The following is a 15,613-nucleotide window of genomic DNA, read 5'->3' as shown; positions in this document are numbered from 1 at the left end:
ACAAATAAATACACAAATCTGAACACATACATATAATCAAATTACAAATGTTTACATACACAGGGCTATGGTGTGCATTCGTGTTTGAGTATGGTGGTTATGTAGGAATGAGCCAACTCTTAAGTAGTTTTCTGAAGATAAGATAGTTTTCAGTGGATCTTACATTTGAGGGTAATGAATTCCATAGTTTGGCTGCTTCAGCAGAGAAAGACGTACCACCTGTGATCTTTTTCTTGTATGGTGGGGTTTTGAGGCGAGGTGACAATCTTGAGCAGAGGTTCCTTTGTTCAATTATTTGGTGATTGTATTGACTTTAACTGTAGTAGTTTGGCAGCAGAGTTCTGAATCTGTTGTAGTCTTTTCATAGTTGATAGAGAGGATCTGTGGCAGAGGTCATTGGCTTATTCAAGTTTAGACAGCACAAGAGAGATTGTAGACTGGACCTTCTGTGGAAATCCCAGGCGGGAAAAGATGCATCACAGAGTTTTCATGGTGATGAAGCTTGATCTTGCTAACCTGTCCACTTGGACATTCATTGTTAACTTGGTGCCCATGGTAATTCCAAGGTTGCTTACTCCCTTAGATACTTCAGGAGGTGGACCCAGATCGTCAGGCCAGGTGCAGAATAATTAGTACGGTCGGCCCACCACAATGCTGACAAGCACACTCTCCACCTTATTTTGCCAGACTATGGTTCGGTTACTGCTGAAGTGAGACAGTTTTGGTTACTCTCCGCATTTAGTTCATCCAGCCAAGCTCCTCAAATTCCTCCACATACAGGTAGCCTTTGTTTCCAGTATGGATACTTCTAGTATCCCTCTCCAGCAGTTCATGCACACCTCCCTTCAAGGTGACTGCAGAATTTTCCCCAGGTTTATGTTCCCAAACGTGACAAGGAGAGTTGGTAGTCAGCAACGCTAACCTTGGAGTTCAAAGACCTTTTTCAGGCTTCAGTGGTATGCGGTACCCAGTACTGATTGCTGTGAAATCCTGGCAAAAAGGCTGGTAGTTCCTGCTCCATAATTGCACAAGGTTTGCAAACAGTTTGTGTATTCCACAGGACCAGCTCTAGAACCATTTTTAGGCTGTTCCGCACTTTTTCATATCCCCCTCCCCCAGTTCGAGTGTCAACAAGGAGGTGGGAAAGGCTAGACGCTACCTGCCAGAGAATTATCAAAACAAAGGCACAAAAGGAGAGGCTGCCCCTCAGCCTGCTTGGGGTGGGGTGTGGGCGTGTGTTTGGGGGGGTGGGGGGTGGTAACAGTAACATTTCTGGGGAAGAATGGCTCAGGAAGATGGCAAGGACTGTCATTACACTACAAATTGTTACAGTCTCCTGTCCTCCTCACTTTAGGGTCTGGCCTAGTATGAAGTACTGGAAGAATACTTTGGTGGGAACATGCAGGTCATAGGTAAAAAAATGAAATAAAATAAAAATAAAAAAAAAGTCTGTTCTGCCACTACAATCTGTTGCTGCCACCTCAGTCCACCAAAGCCCGGTGATCTTACAGTAGACATGCTCAAAAAAGGAAAGTGCACACTGCCCAAAACTTTAGGTCACATTCCAGCCCTGAGCCCTCAGTGTATGTGTATTATTGTCGTGAGCACTGTGGCCAAAAGTTAAAGAAAAAAAACAAATAAAAACTTGTCATAGGAAATGCGGAGCTAGGGTTACGCTTTCCCAAGCCATGCAGGGTGCTTCTTCTTTTCCAACAAGGGGGAACCGAACCTGGGGTAAAATTACAGAGCTTTTCTCCGTTCTGAGTTTGTAGCCCACACCACTTTCTTGAGTAAGGGCTTGATTTAAAGTTTGGCGGAAGGGTTACTCCATCACCACTGTGACAGATATACTTTCTACCAAAATATAAATCCCATATGATATAATGGGATTTATGTATCGGAGGACAGGATATCTTTCACCGTTGTGACAGAGTAACCCCTCCAGCAAACTCCAAATCAGGCCCTAAGCCTTGAAATACCTCACTATCCTGCGAGTCAAATGCATACGGGGACTCTAATAGGTAATCCACAGGGGCCGAGAAAACAAATGGTAAATAACTCCAATAGTCCCAACTGGAAAAGAATAACCTCTGCTTGCCCTGAAGCCCCTTAAACATGTTCTCGGTTTTGGTGGTTTGCTTTCTTACTTAAGTGAGTGAACCTCTACCAGCAAATATGTTTTTCCAAAGCTTACATCCAGATTCAACTTTGGATCATGATTGGTACGGTGGAAGGAATAATTGTGACCACCAGCGACCACAGTCTCTGGCCTTGCTCACTATAATTACATGTCCAAATAGGTATAAATATGGAGTAATAAAAGAATATGGATTTGTCAAAAAATAAAGCATTGTCCAATGAAACTCAGGATAGGTGGTTGTCCTAATAACATCGGAAAGGGACTGCAACAGACTGAGTTTCCTCCCCAACGTGGCTGTTAGGCCACTTCTAGTAAAGTATGCATGCATATATATCCTGATGCCTCCACCTTGCTTAAGGCCATGGGCAATATAGATCACTCTGTCAGCCAAGCTACTTCCTGCTATGCGGTACCCTTCTTCAAACATACCACTACAACAGTGTTTCCCTGTTGGCTCTTAACACGACTACAACTAAACACAATAAACAGACAGCTCCAGCTTTAAATATTTTGCAGGCACCAAAATGTCATGGTAGATTGTATTTAGACAGCACCTATGCACGAGTCAAAAATATATTCATACATATATTTATACATTTTTAGACTATTTTGCCCCCCTGTCAGAATCCAAATGCAAGGCAATGGTCTGAATTATGCAGCATGTACCTTTTCTTCGCAATCACACTTGACTGTCTTGGTATTTGCTACAACGAGCAATTTATACTCGAGGTTGTGAAATATTTTTAATTCTTTACAATGCTTAACATCTCCTAATATAAAGAGCTGAGGTTTTCGTGAAGGATTTGAGTTTGGGGGATACAAAGGCTTATGCAGGCTGAGTAATGATGAAACGTGAAAGTAATGATGAAACGTGAAAGTACATTTATTTCAACCATGCAGCAGGAGGTGTCTGGTAGAAGGACTGTTGTGGTGTGAAATCAGAATAACTTTGCCTACTTTGTTAATTAAAACGGTTACAAATGTCTTACATATAATAACAATATGATAAATATTTAGACAAAAGTATCATCATGTAGCTTTAATGTTAATGAACTCACCGATAGGGTTCTGGTTCTGCACATATTGACAGAGGATGTTGTGCTAATGAAACTTGCACTGAGACTGTTGTAAGCTGACTTGATCCTAAATGTCTTGAAGAGTGACAGCGGAACGGGACAGCTGTTCTTCTCCCTTTCTTTGTTAAAAACAGCCTCGTACTTGCATAGGGGAAGGATGCGGGGAGGTTGGGATGGGCAAATGGGCACAACCCTGCCTTTGAGTAAAACATGGGGAATAAAAGTCCTTTTTGCCTCTGACAGTCCTTGTACGAAAAGGAGAGGTGAGTGAAAATACCAACATATTTGGGCAGGACAACAGGAGTTTCAGGCCCCAAACGCACCCATCCACTCTTGCAAAAGGCAGGGCGAGGGGGGGCGACAGTTCATACCCCTTGCCAACCTTGGACAAGGCGAGGCATAAGATACCTAATATACCCCCGACTGAGCCCCACTAAGAGGGATGGGATAATGCCCCCTAATGCCAGTCTGCTAATGCGAAAGTGAAGTGTGTTAAATCACCTCTTCTCCATGTCAATTTTTGTGATCATCGAGAAAGATTAATATTAAACCATCTTTATCCTTGGGAAAGGCGGGGGGGAAACAAAACAAAAGTCTACTGCCCAGATTTTTAAAAATGCATTACCGTCTCCTGACTGGGAGAGATTAAAAATAATTTAATCCCCCCTCTTGGCCGACAGAAACCATAAGTAAAAGAAACCGCTCTACGCTCTTGAGAAACGCATGGACATTTAGGGGGTCTTTCCGACCCTGGCGGGCCGGGGACCACGGAAGCACCGCCAACAGGCTGGCGGTGCTTCCAGGGCTATTCTGACGCCGCGGTCAGAAAAGGGGAACCGGCGGTTTCCTGCCGGTTTTCCCCAGGGAATCCTCCATGGCGGCGCTGCTTGCAGCGCCGCCATGGGGATTCCGACCCCCTTCCCGCCACCCTGTTTCTGGCGGTTCTTACTGCCAGGAACAGGATTGCGGGAACGGGTGTCGTGGGGCCCCTGGGGGCCCCTGCACTGCCCATGCCACTGGCATGGGCAGTGCAGGGGCCACCTAACAGGGCCCCATGAAGATTTTCACTGTCTGCTTTGCAGACAGTGAAAATCGCGACGGGTGCTACTGCACCCGTCGCACCCCTGCAACACCGCCGGCTCCATTCGGAGCCGGCTTCTATGTTGCAGGGGCTTTCCCGCTGGGCCGGCGGGCGCCCTTTTGGCGGTCGCCCGCCGGCCCAGCGGGAAAGCCAGAATGGCATCCGCGGTCTCCTGACTGCGGAGCGGCCATTTGGCGGTGACAGCATGGCGGTCAGAATGACCGCCTTAGTTTTTAACTGAAATAGCAATTTTGGTAAAACGGCACTTTATCACATTGAAATTTCAATCTCGGTACAATTCACAGCATCATCCAGCTGCTGGAGCTTTTATTTTCTGTCCTGTGTTTATTACCATGGCGAAACACAAACCGGGGTGTGGGTGTCTGATTTGGCATTATCACTGGATGAAAATATTCAGCCTGAGCAGAAGATTCTCATGCGGACTGATGGACATTTGAAGAAACAAAGTTGGGCCCGGGATGGGGCCACAAGAATGAGTCATAGGCACTTGCCTCATCTTCCTCACCAAATACGGGAGGAGTGGGAGAGGAGTAAAAGTGTAGATAAATATTCCTGACAAATTCATCTATACTGCATTGCCCCTTGGACTATGGCTGTGGGTACCTAGAGGCAAAATATGGGCATTTTGCATTTGCAGGAATAACAACTATTTGTGGAGTGCCACAATGCTGGAAGTGCCCATGTAGGACCTGCAGTGGGGTTTCACCTGAGGATTTGTTAAAGCATCCTTAGTAGATCTGCAAAGAACTTGTCCTCCTGCAGAAGATGCTCCGCTAAGAGTTGGATGTTGTAACAGATTGTCCAATGCCAAATCTCCTGAACTAGTGCAGAGAGCGGGGGGGGGGGTGTCCCCTGTTTCGGCAAGTGATACTTGACCATCATCTTGTCTGTCTCAATGGTGACTGAACAACCCTAAAGAAAGCTTTGAGGGCTTAGCATAAGGCCTGTAGTTCTAGGTAATTGACATGGTTGCACCAGTGTTCAGAGGCGCACAACCCTGCACAGTCCTGGCATCGATATGCGCTCCTCAGCCTGCAAGAGAAGTGTCAATAGAGACAAGCAATGGGGAGCCATGCGTGGATTTCAGGAATGAGGTTTAGAATTGCTGTTAGACAGTATTTGACATATGACAGTCATGGAAATCAAGGGGCTAATTAATTTCACCGAGTTTGACATAATATTCAGACAGTTAGAAACGTGCAATATTTACTACAATCTACACCAAAAAATCAAGTGCATTGATCAATACTAGGGGAACATAGGACTGCGTAATGTAAATTAGATATTGGAGTAAAATTGTCAGAAGACAGGTGGTAGAGGCGCTGTGAATTCACGAGTAACATTTCGAGAAATACTAACACCTAACTTATGATTTAAAATGTCTACAGTTTTTGTTTTGGTCACACGGGTCAAATAAAAAAAAAAGGTGACTATTCCTACTCTGGGGTGTGTCCCCGCTGTGTGGATGAAGTGGAAATGTGCATTCATCTTGGCTAAACACATTCTGCAACAACCTAGGAAGAGATGTGTGGGTCACTTGGTCCATGTTCTCTTCCCTACACCCATGCAAAGGAAACCGATTAGGAGAACTGTACAACTTGATTTTGTGCATACCGCGGATTATATTATTATGGATAGCTATAGATCATTAGAAGATGCTAACTTGGATAGTGATTTGCTTGGATATGTCATACTTAAAAGCGATGTCTATTTGCAAGGAATCACCATGAAGCAGCCAAGAGAACCTAAAGTACAGAAAAAGAAAATTACTTTGATAAAATGAAACATGCATTGTAACATGAAATATTTAACTGAAATGTAAGATATTTGACATTCACCAACAGCTATTCAGAATTATGACGGGAAAGACAGCATAAGTACAAGACTACTGGATTCCTCACTTGGGCAAAAGGGTTCGATGTCCTCTATGTTATTACTAACAGTTAAAAGAGCCTGCAAAGCCAGTAATCAGTTACCACAAACAGAGATGATGCTGAGACTGCCGGCCATAATGTAAAATGTAAGCATCTGCCACCAGTGACCCCTAAATGTCAGAGAACACAATGCTACCCTACAAGCACAACCTTAGTCAGGGGCAATGGGGCTAGAGGCAGTGAAATCTCAAATATCAAAACCGTATCAAATGAGCATGATGTAACACAGACGTGATGTAAGTAGGTGACGTGAGGAGCACGACTTAAAACAATTCACAACGTGTGTGCTGCAAACAACATGCAGAAAGAAACGATGCAACAGGACAGAGGCAATGGAGAACCACAGATTAAGGATAATATAAACAGAAACGTGCTAATAGCTGGCACTCCTGTTTTTTCATGTTTAAAGTAACAAGCAGCTAGCTGCGCATATCCTGATTGCAACGTGCTTATGAATTTCCTCTTTCAGAGATGGCGTATACTAAAATGAAAAAAGTGAGTCCCTTCACGCTGAGAAGACCCTTTAAAGAAAAGTAAATATGAGAGTTTGCACAAACTACAAAACAAAGTTAATACAGATCATTGAAGCAATATAACAGGAGCTTGCCAGGAGCGTGACTAAAATAGCTGATCGTGTTCAAATTTCAGAATTCAGACATTTTACTGAAGCTGAAAACCAGAGTTCATCCTGTTATTAAAGTGCTGAAAAAATAATGAAGAACATAAAAGATGTTAAAAAAATGGCTTTTATTAAAAGTAGATTGTTAAAAAAAATGTATACACCAGAAAATATTCACGTTTATTCAGAATTTAATACGCGCTCCAGAGCCGCCTTCTTGAGTGCTCATCACAAGGATCAGTCTGAGGCCCCCGAACAGGTTAAAGCTGTCGACCCACTTTGGGTTTTGAGACATTAATACATTCAGGTGAATTTTATTCTGTTCACCGCCTATGGCCTTCACTTCTTTTTCCAAACACTGAACCTTGCACAGTTTAATTTGAACACTTACTCAAATTAGCACCAATAAATGTGGGTGAATCTTCGGGCCTTTATGTAATTAGCTAATGACTCTTAATGAACTGAACAGATGGCGACCGCTTTTGCCATAACTTACTCACCACAGAGCAATATAGTCCTCAAATCCGGCAATGGCTACAGTAATTAGTTTGCTCTTCAGAAATAAAAATAATCTTTCTTCAGAGATCACCTGAGCCGAGTAGTACATCTTCACCATATTTACTATGTTAAAGGGGAGAAACACTGTCAGCCGAGAAGACCCAGCACTGCAGCATGAAGCATCATCCTCATGAAACAGGTAGTGCACATTTGTACAGACAAGGTAAGCATTGTTTATAACACTGTTCATTCTGGAGGCTAATTGCCACTTCAGTACGATTGCTAAAACAATTTATTCAGACACACTTAAATAGGGCCCGGACTACAAATAAAAACAGAACAAAATAAAAGGTGGGTGGATCACCCGAAGTTGGGATTTAAGGAATATCAAGGAGACGAAAAGAGATTAAACGTTTCACAAGAGGTAGACAAATGTAACCACTAGAAAACAAGTGGTTGTGAACGACAAGCACCAAAGACTCGATATACTTCTCTAAATTGGTAATTCGTGATTTAAAAGGTTCTACACAGTGCATGGGATTTGAGAGTTTGAGCATCTCTAATCTTAAAAAAATACTATTCTTTAGGCATTTAACCATGTCAAGTCCTGTTTGTTTTTCAAAAGTTACCTCATTCAGAGAGAGGCACTGTATGGATTCTCTTATACTTGCACACTAAAGTGCATGGGGCAGCCTTATAAAATTCACATGAAAGAATCATTCATGATTCCACTATTAAAAATAGGTATTTTGTTACCCAACAATAGCATTACAGCGTAAAAATCTATGCTCAGTGCAAATGCTGTGATTTGTTCAAATGTTCAGTGTGGTTTCTGACAATCAGATTCAGGACTCGTCAGGAGCTTCTCCTTTAGACACATCCAGGAGAGCAAGGCTTTGGATTTCCTCAAAAAGTGCATACAAGCTGGGCTCCAGACTCTGACGGTACTCCTCATACGCTTCCTGAGGTAATAGGGTGGCAGCCGTGGCCTCACAGTGAGCCAGTTGGGCTTCCTCAGCAGAGCGTGTCACCTCTTTCACCAGCTCGGATTTCGCGAGTTGTGAGTTCTGTGGCAATAGCTCTGCCTCTGGCGACTGGTATGGCTGGTTGCTAACGATCTCAAGCCTGGTGGTGGCTGTGTGGCATCGGGACGTCTGCACGGATATCCGCACCTAGCAGGGAGGTGAAAAGCAGAAATAAACAACATTGTTCCTGGATAAACTTCCAAACTTTCAAAAGAAGAACTAATACGATTTGTAAAGTTGCTGGTAGCTATAGTCACTGGACACATATTGAAGACAAGAAGGCTCATGTGCTACCCTCTAGCAAATGGCTTACTCCCCTACAAACTACACGTTTTGTTCAAAGCCTAGTGCGTGGATAGAGGAAGCTGGGTGACAGTACCTGTATTACTGTCAGTCCACTAATTCATATGAAGTAGCCAAGTATATGGCTATGCGCTAAAGTGTGAAAAAGAACTAGCCGTTCTTTTGGCCAGAATGTTGAGGACGAGCCCTGGAAAGCTAAGCCTTCTGAAATGGGCAATAAACTACAGAAAGATACCAGCTTCACCACAGTCCCAGGGGCGAAACAAACTACAAGGCAACCAGAAGCGACCACCGTGCTACTTTAAGTAAAATGCCAATTTGTGTACTACATTGGAAAATAAACAATTTAAGCACAAACGTATTTGATATAGCTATTTTAACAGGAGAAACTTTTATAACTGAACATACTCAACCCCATGGTATTAGTGATAACCACCTCACGGTATATGTAAGGTCAATGTACGAGAGAGGATACTCTTGTTCAGTTCTTCATGTTAATTTGAAGTGATTATGCTAAACGACTGAAGAGAGAGGAAGTAGATCCATGGCACATTTCTCTATTCCCACTCCAAACACAGATATATGCCTATTTCTGAAGAAGTGGGTAGCTGACAGTCGGTAATGGCTGACATTCTCACATCCTTACAACAGCAGATGTGTTGCACCATACTCTCGGACATGCAAGATTCTAGTGATCAGGCAACTGCAATCAACAATATATAAAAAAAAAAAAAATCACACCTGCAACCTATTTGCCTAATACTCACTGTAACATGGTCAAACAGGCCAAAGAAAACAGACTCAGCCCCCACAGGAGTGGCGATAATGCTGTGTGGGGAGCGTTGAAGGGATCCTTCACGCCACTCTGACCCTCCGCCAGGCTGGCAGGAGATCACTAAACCCTCTTTGTTTTTCAGATACGCAGCCCCCTTGATCCCAAACCTGTGGAAAGAAAAACGAATTAGTGAAACGCCCAACAAGGAAAGCTGAGTCCCAAAGTCCTGTAACTTAACATCTGGGATTTGAAGAAAACGTCTTTTCATGGAAACACCAACTGAACAAGTTACCTTCTGTAACACATTAACTGGTAGAGACATATTCTAGTTGTAGATTCCTTCCCTGAGAATTTCCCCCAGGTGTCAGCTTGATCTGGAGAATTTTATAAGCAATACTTCTGCGTGCCGTTAGGCGGCGTCTATCGGCTCTGGGCCCATCATTGTCCACACCAGATATGACATTGCAGGTCCTATATAGGCGCCACTCCGGTGCGCTTACGTCAGTTTCTTTTCATGACTTTCCATGCCAGAATCGCAGAACCATAAAGAACACTGACTAGTGGTGCGTCAAAACTACAGACCTGAAAGGGTCCCTGTCCCTAGAAATCAGTTTGCAGAGTGGGGAAGATTGGTGCGTCGGTAAGGAATCGGCAACTAGAATATGTCTCTACCAGATAAGCTGTTACCGAAGGTAAGTAACTTGCTCATCTGATAGAGACTTCTAGTTGCAGATTCCTTACCTGTGAATGGATACCCAAGCAACACCATCCCTGGAGGAGGATCTGCGAACCAAGGCCACAATAGAAAGTCCTGCAGGACCGAATGGACAAAGTAACTGTCCTTACAGACCAGTGTGCTAACACAGTGGTTGCAGCTGTAGCTCAAGTAGAATGAGCACGTAAGTCCTCAGGGGGTTGCTTTTTGGCCAGTGCAAAGAAGATATTAACGCAGAGTACAACCCATCTGGAGATTGTACGCTTCTGCACTGCCCAACCTTTCTTCGCAAAGAGTTGATCATCCACCAGAATTCTTTTTCACGATCAAGGTAGAACACTAATGCTCTTTTGTGGGTCCAGGTGGTGGAGTCTCTCCTCTTCCTTAGAAGGATGTGGGGGTGAGTAAAAAGTAGACCAGGAGATGTATTTGCATACATGAAAGGGCATAACCAATTTTGGCAGAGAAGAGGCCCTAGTAAGAAGCACCATTTTGTCAGGGTAGATGGCAAGGTAGGGCAGCTCAGATGACAATGCCTGCAACTCACTTACTCTGCGGGCAGATGTAATGGCCGCAAGTAAGGCAGTTTTCAAAGTGAGAATCCTGAGAGGACAATTGTCGAGAGGCTCGAAAAAAGTGCACATCAGCAAGGTCAAAACCAAATTTAAATCACAATGGGGCATAATGAATGGGGATGGAGGGAACATATGTGTAAGGCCTTTAAGAGATCTATTTACAATAGGAGACAAACAAAGAAGGTTGATCATGCAACCTAAAAAAAAAAGCAGAAATTGTAGTAAAAAAACCTTTGAGAGTGCCCATAGAAGAGCCCTCCTGGGCCAGAGCGAGTATAAACAGAATCTCAGAGAGAGGGACAGAAAAGGGGTTAACAGACTTGTCTGTGCACCAAGCCACACATTTCTTCTGTTTTGGTGGTGGGACGCCTGGGTGCCAAGATAAAATTACAGACTGGGTGGAAGCTCAAAAGTTGTCAACTGCCGTCACTCAATTTCCATGCAAGAAGGCAAAGAGTAGACAGGTTCGGGTGCAGAACCATCCCTGCTGCTGTGACAGAAGATGCCCCCGAAGGGGCAGTCTGTTTGGAAGATGGATGGACATGCTCAACAGCTCAGGATACCTGCCTCTCTGTGCCAGTTGAATCGCACAGAGCTGTGGAGTCCATACCCTGCTGGAGACCAGATGCCTCTGATCTCCACCTTCCCCAGATGGCTGCCTCATCCCAGGAGTGACGCATCTGTCACTACTGTCAGGTCTGGTTGGGGAAGGGAGAGGGATCAGAATCTGCCCCAATCACTGTTCGTTCACCAACACTGCAGATCTTGCACAGTTCCCTCCGAGATCTGGACTTTTTCAGAGGGATTTCCTTTGACGATGCTCCCACTGGAACTTCAGGACCCGCTGGAGAACCTGCTTATGCCATCTGGCATTTGTCACCAGCAGGATGCAGGATTGCATGAGGCCTATCAGCCTCAGAGTCATTCTCACTGAAATCCAGGATAGAGGCTGAAACATCACTATCCCAGCCTGAATAGTCTGGACTCACCATTTGAGAGGATAAGCCCAAAACTGCACTGTATTCCAAACAGCTCAGATGAAAAGTAGCATCTGAGAGGGAGTCAGGTGTGACTTCCGAACATGTTTAAAGTGAACCCCAGCAAATGCAGGAGGTCTGCCGTAATCTGGAGGTGGGAGACGACAGCCTGAGGCGAACCTTCCTTCAACAGGCAGTCGTCAAGATAGGGGAAGACTGGAACTCCTGAATTGCGCAGATGAGCTGCGACCACCTCCATCACCTTGTGAACACCCAAAGGACGCTGGTAAAGCCAAAGGGGAGCACAGTGAAATGAAAGTGCTCACGGATTACCATAAACCGCAAGTAATGTCCGTGGGCAGGAAGGATGTGAATATGGAAATAAGAATTCTGCAAGCTCAATGTTACCATCCAGCCTCATGGGTCTAGGGTAGCTAAAACCTGAGCCAGGATGAGCATTCTAAACTTTTCTTTTTTGAGGAAAAGATTGAGGGATCGAAGGTCTAGGATAGGGCGGAGGCTCTTGTCCTTTTTGGGTGTCAGAAAGTAGCGGGAATAGCAACCACGACCTACTCCCAGCACGGGAACCCTCTTTATGGCTCCCTTGGGCAAGAGAGCTGTAACATCCTTGCATCCGATTGTATGCTGGTGGCATGGATGGATGGAGGAGTGGTCTCAAAAGGGAGGGAGTAGCCTCTTCAGACTATTTGCAAAACTCACTTGTCTGACATGATGGGTTGCCAGTGAAGCAGGTAATGGCGAATACTGCCTCTGGTTGGACCCTGGTGGAGCATCAGACTAGGAAGGCTCAGAAGCTGCTGTGGGAAGGAGTTTGGGGTGGGGTGTTAATTAGCCAGACTGCTGGCTCCCTTATCCATGAGGTCGGTGGATTCCATGCCCTCTGCCACGCAGAGGCTGGGCAGCATGCGCAGCACATTGGCTCTCCGAGAATGGATGCGTTTGGAGGACCCTTCCGTAGCCATGAAAGGGGCAAAAGGCAAACTGGGGGGGACGAGGGGCTGCCAGGAGGCCCAAAGACCTGGCCTTAGCACAAGAATCCTTAAAGTGCTCAAGCGCTGAGTCTGCTTTGTCTCCGACGAGATGGGTGCCATCAAACAGCATGTCCATCAAAGTAGCCTGGACATCGCCTGAAAAGCCAGACATCTTCAATCAGGTGTGGTGTCTCAGGACCACTGTCGACAAAACCACTCTGCCCAGTGAGTTGGCCGTGTCCAGTCCACATCAGATAATAAACTTTGCTGCATCCATCAGCAACTGCCAGAGAAAGTACAGCCCGGGTCTCCTCTGGGACCTGTGGCAGGACTTGCGCAACCGCATTCCACAGCACGTGGGAATAATGGCCCAAAAGCATCAGAGGTTTACAGACTGCAATGCAAGGCTGGAGGAAGAAAAAAATCTTCTTCCCAAGTGTATCCAACCTTTTGGATTCTCTATCTGGTGGTGCGGAAGGGAACATGCCCTGGGAAGTGGAGGCTTGGCTGACCAAGCTCTCAGGGGTGGGGTGTTGCATCAGAAAAAGTGGGTCCCCCGGAGCGGGGTGACGGGGGGGGGAGGTGAGGGGCAATTGTCTTGTTCACAGGAGCCTCTGTGCTGAGTTTAGACCAGGTACCCAGTAGGACATCCGTGAGGGCTTCATGAAAGGGAAGCATGGGTTCTGAAGTGGAAGCTCTAGGCTGAAGCACCTCTGTCAGGCGGTTAGTGCTGACTGCCACAGAAGGCAACTCGAGGTCCAAGACCTCTGCTGCTCTTCTCACCACCATGGAATAGGAAGCTCCCTCCTCCGTAGCCACGGTAGGGGGAGAAAGCATGCCAGTATCTGGAGAAGTATCCAGTTCGCTGGCCTCAACAAAGACTGTACGCCAGTCCATAGGGTCTTGAAGATGAAATCCCTCCCATTCATCACCATAACCTAGCCCATAAGGGGGCTCAGGATCTAAAATAAAAGGCAAGGCTGCTGCCATCGTTGGAGTCAGTGCTGTACGACACACATCTGGCTCTTTGTCGGAGTTGGTAATGAAAATGGGATGGCGCTGCACAAGCGGCGTCGGCGTTGGGGTGGTATGACCGACACAGGTATGGATCCATGGATGCCCATTGGCATCAAGGCTGAAGCCGCCGGCACGGAAACCAAAGGGGTCTCTTCTGACTCCGCAGGGCCCGAAGGCGCTCCAGCAGAGTCAGGCTGAACAAAAATGAGGTGCACATCTTCATGAAATTCTCAAAGTTGGGGAGGTGTTGCTCTGGCTCCTGGAAACTTGGGGAGGCACAGAGTTGGCCCAGGCACAGGTCCTCGGAATGAGGCCTAGAGTGCCAACGCTCCCTCGTCTCATTGGCCGACAAGTCAAAGAACACTTCAACTTCTTGTACTTCTTGTGCTTCAACTTACCTGATCATCCCAAGGACTTGGATTGGGATGGTGACGATGGAGGACTCTGCAACCGCTCCTGGGACCTTCCTCTCGTCTGTCGCCTCCACTTGCGTGGAGTCGAGCGCCGGGAAGCGATCAGCTTCAGGGACCGCTCCTTCAAAGCCTTTGGATGCCTGGCCCGACACTATGGGCACAACTTTGGGTTGTGGCCGCGCTCCAGGGACCAAAGACACACGAGGTGCGGATCTGTCACCAACATCACACAATGACACGACCCACAGGGCTTAAACTCAGCTATCCTCGATGATATCCTCAATGCACCAGGAGTAGAACGCTCGAAAAAATCTTTGACAAAAGTTGAAAAAAAGGACAGCCAAAAAGTGACTGAAGGGTAGCTCTCTTCGGATCGACGCTAGCTGGTGCAGAAAGAAAAGAAATGATGCCTGGGTGGGACCTATATAGGACTTGCAACATCATATCTGGCGTGGACAATGCAGACCGACGTGGGGCCGATTGACACCACCTAATGGCGTGCAGGGGTACTGCTCAGAAAATTCTCCGGATCAAGCTGACGCCTGCCGAAAATTCACAGGTAAGGAATCCGCAACAAGAAGTCTCTATCAGATACATCTACCAAATATGACCATGATAGAAATCAAATGCTAGTTTGCATAATAAAAACAGTCACGTACAAAAGACTGCAAGAAAACCAGAGGAGGTCTACTTTAATGTTTGTTTTATGTCTTTTTTTTCAATAATTCACTCTCTGGTGAGAAGAAGATAGCAGTTAGGAATATAACCAAAGGGCAGACCCTCGCTTACAATTCAAATACATAGAGCCTGATTCACAAAAGTTTTTCCTTGGCTTATTATAGTTAAAAGCCCTAGTACATGAGGCCCATATATTTCCCGGAATAAGCCAGTTTTAAAACTGCACTAAGCCAAGAAAAAACATTAAGTAAATCAGGACCACATTTTCTTGACCAAGTTGAGGTTGTCTTGGAACTGGCATTCAATCCATTAAAGCTTTCATGTTTATTCATAAGGACATCGATGGACTCCAGGGAATAGTTTTCTGTCACTTTCCATGGCCAGTGTCCTTGCACAACAGTCTAATAAATTCAGGAAGAAAGGGAACCTAGGGCACATTCCATGCAGAATACAGCAAAACAGAATGTATCTACATAAAAAATATTAATTTGTTTACTGTACTGACAATTTCTCTCCTTGCCCGTTGTAACCCTTCTCTTCACTACTGGAGTGTTACTTAAATTGACAGTGTTCTTAAACAGCTCTAAACAACACTGGTCTCTCTTAGAATTATTAAACCTGAGCAGACAAGATTGTCCCCTACACATCCATTGGCTCTCCATTCATACCAAAAGATATAGGCATATAGAGGCAGAAAGCAGGATTTGCTGCTGCGCCATATGTTGGGGGTATAGGGGAGACTATGGATTAGAACTTTTAGTCAGCACTGTAAGT

General features: G+C 45.5%; 1 protein-coding gene across 2 annotated transcripts in view; it reads right to left on the bottom strand.

Moving 5' to 3' along the window:
* Positions 1-6,981: 6,981 nt before the first annotated feature.
* Positions 6,982-15,613, bottom strand: part of DIS3L (DIS3 like exosome 3'-5' exoribonuclease) — a 342,741-nt gene continuing 334,109 nt past the window's right edge. Inside the window, exons 16-17 of one of the 2 annotated variants that reach the window (XM_069222896.1) lie at positions 9,465-9,639; positions 6,982-8,541 (exon numbers count right to left, since the gene is read on the bottom strand). In XM_069222896.1, coding sequence (XP_069078997.1) covers positions 8,215-8,541; positions 9,465-9,639 — 502 coding nt within the window. In that variant the 3' untranslated portion in view covers positions 6,982-8,214. The remainder of the gene's footprint in view (positions 8,542-9,464; positions 9,640-15,613) is intronic. The other variant, XR_011201373.1, reaches the window with a different exon arrangement.

Source organism: Pleurodeles waltl, chromosome 3_1 (assembly GCF_031143425.1).
Source record: "Pleurodeles waltl isolate 20211129_DDA chromosome 3_1, aPleWal1.hap1.20221129, whole genome shotgun sequence".
NCBI lineage: Eukaryota > Metazoa > Chordata > Amphibia > Caudata > Salamandridae > Pleurodeles > Pleurodeles waltl.
This window is presented reverse-complemented; position numbering and strand designations above follow the sequence as displayed.